Here is a 6,057-nt window from a genome sequence, read left to right as displayed (position 1 = left end):
TATTTGGTGTGAAATGAAAACGACAAAAATGCGTATTGGTGATATTTTAAACCACTCTGTGTGTATTGGCAATTGAAAAATACGCCATTGTACAATTTTATACACAAAAACCAGAAGGACAGGATAAGCTACGCATTTGTGAAATGTAAGTTATTTTTTGCAACTTTGATTTGATTAACTAGTTGTATTATTTGCATATAAAGGGGACGTCACAAAAACGCCGCACAGGAAGCCATTATGATAAACTTCATGCAACAGTACCCCGGAATTGCGTGTGGTACGATTCAGTGCAAACAAAAGCGGAACGCGTTATGGGAAGCTCTTGCAGAAAAGCTGAATAGCCGGGGACCACCAAAGAAACCAATGCAGCGGTGGAAGAAGGTTATTAATCCATTCACATATGTACATAAATATATACATACATATATGTGTAGCGAGATCTTTTTTATGGTTATTTAGGTTTGGATAGATTGGCGCGCAGCAGTAAGAAGAAAGATCATGTTTGAAAAAATTGAAGCCAATGCATCAGTCGCACAGGACGACGAAACATTATATAAAAAGACTACATTATCGCCTGCCGAAGGTGAATTAGCTCGTATATGTAAGCTTTTTGAAGCTGATGTCGACGTTGATAACAGCTCAGACGTGCAAGAAGATTCGAGTCCGATCTCTGAGGGCACCGACACAATTGTCAAAGACGAGTTAGTGTTCGACGAGGAAGATGATGAAAATTCAAAAGATTATGATGTTGCTGTTGGAGCTTGTGAAGATAGAAGTAATGAGAAGTCCACAGAGGCCGAAAACATAAGTGTGCGAGATTTCGCTCAATGTCCAACTTCAAGTGGACTAAACATTAAAGTAGATAGTAGTGAGGATAAGGTTGAAATTAAAAAGCGCAAAATTGATGCAACAGCAACAGAAGAAAGTGATGACTTAATCAAGATTTTAAGACAGCAAGCAACTGTGATAAGTACGATTACGAAGTTTCTTACAGAAAACGTCAATTTGCAAACCGAAAATTTCCGGGTTATGAATGAAATAAGACAGGGCCTAAAGGAAGTTTGTAAGTCAATAAAAACACTCAGTGACGTTACGAATGATAATCTAAAGGAGCAACGCCGACACAACTATGAAATAGAGAAGCTGCAAAGAGAAGAGGTCTTATTAGCAAAACAACAACTAGAACTGGAAGAATTGAAGGTATTTGGAAATAGAATGCACGAGTAATTTCTACAGTATTTTGATAAATTCCTTTAACTTTCTGTAAGTCATAAGTCTGGATTTTCATTTTTTTTCATTATTTCGGCAATATGAATAGTCTTTGCCTTACTATGTATGTATTTCATTTTCATTTAAATTTACGAATGTTGACATCATTCCCATTAAGTCGTATTAATTTTAATGAAATAAAATAGAAATTTTACATATAATCTTATGTTTATGGCAGTATCTGGTTGAAAGGACAATGCGATTCTGCTCTATTATAGGTGAATATCTATTGTTAAATATACTGAATGGTAAAATTTGAGCAACCTCACATACATACATACATATGATGTCTTGCATTATCTTGATACGCGGTTTTGTACTATAAATGCCGATATTTTAATTAAATTTTTATGAACATAACAAAAGTGTTCGTCATTTATAAATGGATTTTTTTTTTAGATTTTTCAGAGATATTTAATGCATTAGGTCCATTTTAAATTAGATTTTTATTGTTATAAAAATATGAATTAAAATAAAATAGGTACGTATGTACATACAATTCATTAACAAAAACAAAGTAAAATATCGGTTGTTAATATATATGTAGTTTGCCCTTCTTTCAACTTCGTTATTTACTACATCCGTTGTGGCATTGTGTCCGCCAACTTTTTCGTAACCTCAGACATCGATTTTACATTTTTGAATAAAAATAAATAATTCGATCTTTAACATTCAAAAGCAATTCCCCTTTTTACAAGCCTTTATTTAACTTGCTTTGTATGTAGTACATAATATTATTATATTATAAATAATAATAATTATTATTATTATGTATGTTTGTCGAGATATTTGAAAAACCTGTATTTATAGTTATTTAGAAAAAAATACTACCTACATGAAAGGAAATAACTCTCCGAGAAATGTAGTCGGTTGGTGGTGCGGGAGTCGATATATTTTAAAAATCTGCATCTATGGTTTGATTTACTTAGAAAACACAGCAGTCTCTAACGTTAGAGAAATTTGGATTTCTACATTAGATGACTAGGGTAATTCTTTAATCGTTCTCGAGTCGATGAGATTAGAGAAACAACGCAAATTCAAATAAATGTAAATAAGCAAAATTCCAAATGAATGAATCATAAATTATTTTAAGTTCAAATAATTCATTATTATTTTATGGCAAATACATTAAATACAAACTTTACAAACAGCGTTTTGTTTAATGAAGCAGAACAATAGTTTGAAATTCACATTCGAATGTCCCATTAGAGATCAACATTAGAGTACGATCAAAGAATTAATATTTTCTTGAGTCGAGAACTATGTCCAATTTTTGTGGAGAGTGCCATGATTCTCGATAGTTTCTCGAGTCGTTCTCTAACGTTTGTGATTGGAGAATGTGGCTAGTTCTCCAATCATTCTCTAATCGATAACTAACGTCAATGTTTGCTGGGTTAGTTTAAATATAGGGTGGTATTAGGTTTGTTCCAAACGAGACCCCCGCGGGTGACCTAAACAGCCCAGAAAGCGTTCCTCACGTAATAAAAATGGGTAATAGAGAGCGAATACCTTCCACTTTTGGATCGTAAATGTCTTCTTCTTCGTGCCCCAAACAGCCAGGACCTTTTTCCGGGCAGAAATGTGCGACAAGTCAATTTGAAATAACAGGTTTGTTCCACACGCTTTCCGGACTGTAATTAGAGCGTAAAAATAAATTACTCTCTCAAAAGTTTCATGAGTAGCTCTAAATGCTACTCTAAACGTACATTTATCTATATACAAAATTCGTCACCTAAATGCAACTAAATTCAACTCCATTTCTGCATTCTAAAGCTGATGTCACATAAAACTTTTGCTTCGCTTTACGTGACAGATTCGCTTTGACAGATAAGATGAATTGTATGAAAATGCACAAAGCATGCCACATAAATCGTTGAAGCGGCAGCGCGAAGCGAAAAGATGGTCAACTCCCATCTTTTTGCGCGCTTTGACAATCAGCCGGTTTAATATTTATTTTGTTTCGTCCAAATTCGGGTTTTCATGCAGAAACATAAAACTTAATTACATTGCTGATAATTTTAAATCAAAATAATTAAAATCCACAGCAACTTTGATGAGTAAAAAAGCGGTACAACATTGTTTTCTTGGCGTTCATTGTGGCATACCTTTTGCGTCTGGCGCTTTGCTGGCAAAGTTATAAATGTCACGCAAAGCTACAAAGTTTTATCTGGCATCAGCTTAAATGCTAAAAGCAACCCTGTGATCATCAAAACTTTTCCACGATTCGAACATGGTTTAATGAAAAAAGTGGCAATATTGTTTTTTCGCGTATACAGTTGCTAGCTGCGTTTCAGTGATCGCCGATTGAGATTTAATTTATTAACTTGCTTTGTACATTATTTGGAAAAAGAAAAGTTGCGCAAACTCAATATCGATGTGATACTGATAGAAATCTGGCTCAATTTGTGATCAACTCTGTTTGTTTTTTTTTCCTCTTTAGTTGAGGAAATTTCAATTGACAGCACCGACAAGTGAATATATGTATACACAAACAAATTTTCGTTTATGGCTAGTAAATGTAGTATTCTTCTTTTTATGGGCGCTGTAACCGGCTATTTAAGCGATTTTGCCCGAGTCCAAAACAACACGCCAGTCGTCTCTCTTCTGTGCCAACTGACGTCAATATAAAATGCCAAGCGAAACCACGTCCTGCTCCACCTTTTCTAAGATTTTTAGATTTTCTGGACGAAAAATGTTTTTATTTTAGTTTTTGAAAGACTTAAAAATTAAAAAGGTGACGTCTGCGCATAATAGTTGGTTCGGTAAAAAATATGTAGTAAAATTTTCCGCGGAAGATTTTCTTTTTGAGATCCAATAAAAAAAAGCATTTCAGTGGCCGCCGCAGAAATTATAATTCGTGAAATTTTATTAAGGGTCTTCTTAGACAATAGTTTTATATGATTAACGCAAACGTCGACAGAAAGAAAAATATCTTACCCCACGTTTCCATCTTCTAATAAATGTATTTTAACATCTGCCAAATTTCTGTTTTAACTTTGTCCCATTTTCTCATGTGGGCAACTTGCTGTCTTTAACATTTCATTTTCAAAAGTGTTCCAAGTCAATCAGATCGACCTATCCAGTGTAAATGGCGCGGTAAAATGAAAATTCAGCTGTCATACTATGAAATGACACTTGATGGTAAGACAGCGAAATTCGGCAAGACAGATATGGTTTTACAGTGGAAATTTGTGGTCTCCACCTGACATTTCTGTCTTAACACAGCTGGAAGGTGAAGACGTGGAGTAAGGATTATAGTCATTTTGGTCATATGAAAATCGTTTACATTTTGAGTAATTATGGTCTTTATGGTCATCTCAAAATCGCTTACGTTTTGAGTAACGCCCGAACATAAATTTCGGGGGAAAGTACACCGCCATTAATTGGAGTTCAATTTTCCACAATTTGTTCTCATTAGTACCTACTGCTTTAAACCTCCCTTATACTAAAAAAAAAAATGTTTAATTATAAGTTTTTTGTCGATAAGAAAATCAAAAGAAAAATGTCAACCAGTTTATGTAAATTATTTTCTAGAGATTAAAAACGCTCATATTTCAAAATGGTTCTCTTTATTATAAAGCTAATATTCTTAAAACTTATAATATTTTCACTAAACTAAGTATAGTAATGGCCTTTTTTAAAGTGGTTAAATTTGACATATTCTAATATATACTATACATATTTAAGTCCTTTTTGATGAAATAAAAAATTATTTCTTGTTAAGTTTACATACACGTAAGCAATTAAATGCTCTCTTTCTGTATACATATGTAGGTTTCATTAACAGCTCTCTGTTAAGAGTAAATAATTTACATATGTATGTAGGTGCGTAAGTACAAAAAGATATATACGTATGTATACGTACATATGTACATATACGTATATAAACATTTGTGTGAATTTGATTTGCGTGCATATCGATTGACAATCCACGTAATTTTTCGATATACACACACACATATACAAATGTACGTATACTTCTATCGGTTCGATCGAAGCTTTTTTTCAATTCTTTGTCGTTTGGTTTTGGTATTCGTTAATTCACAAAGATCCTAACCAACACTTTTTTCGAAACTGCGTTTTTCACAGATTTTCCAAGGTTATTTTAAAATACACCTTCACTAAAAATTTTTAAGTGTCAGTACCAAAAATAACGGAGTTATGCCACTTTTTAAAACGTCCTATACTTATACATGATTTGATTTTTATGTTGTTTTTTGTTTCTCCTGTAAAATAAAAAGTTGGTTGGTTAAGGCCTTTGTGAATTAAGGTCACGATAAGTAGTGTATGACACACACTACCCTATGTGTAGGAAAGCAATTGTGGTTATACGGCNTTTAAAGACTGTCACAACTCAAAAACGAGATTTTTTGGGCAAACGATGCTAAATTACTGGAGGAATAATTCTTATGGTGATTTGGTTTCTTCCAAAAAATGTTGCCCATTCCCGGTGCAAAAATTTGTTTGATGTTACACTCAACCATCTGATTTTCAGGGCAACCATCTCCCCTGACAAAGCTTCACAGGGCAGAGAATGTGCCATTTTTGCCTTACAAGAGAGTGGCATTTTAAAAAACGAATAAAATATTTTCTCACCCTTCGCCTTTAATTTAAAATCGAACACAAAAAAGAAAGGAACAATCAAAAGGCGTCATTTTTTGGTTGAAACGAAATCCCCATTAGGTTTATAGTGTTTTTTACGACTACAATGGCGCTACATATTGTGTTATGGGCTACTGTTCGCCGCGCAGAAATCTAAATCATTATTCTTCGGCGTATAGTGTACCC

The 6,057-nt window shown here is 33.7% G+C and overlaps 1 protein-coding gene across 1 annotated transcript; it reads left to right on the top strand.

The window, feature by feature from the left end:
• Positions 1-17: 17 nt before the first annotated feature.
• LOC108369430 (uncharacterized) lies at positions 18-1,607 on the top strand. The gene is made up of 3 exons (XM_017624535.1): positions 18-145; positions 204-381; positions 460-1,607. Coding segments are annotated over exons 1-3 (948 nt in total). The 5' UTR covers positions 18-143; the 3' UTR covers positions 1,228-1,607.
• The last annotated feature ends 4,450 nt before the right edge of the window (positions 1,608-6,057 follow it).

This window comes from Rhagoletis zephyria, unplaced genomic scaffold (assembly GCF_001687245.7).
Source record: "Rhagoletis zephyria isolate East Lansing unplaced genomic scaffold, Rhagoletis_zephyria_1.1 Rzeph_scaffold_03664, whole genome shotgun sequence".
Taxonomy (NCBI): Eukaryota; Metazoa; Arthropoda; class Insecta; order Diptera; family Tephritidae; genus Rhagoletis; species Rhagoletis zephyria.
This window is presented reverse-complemented; position numbering and strand designations above follow the sequence as displayed.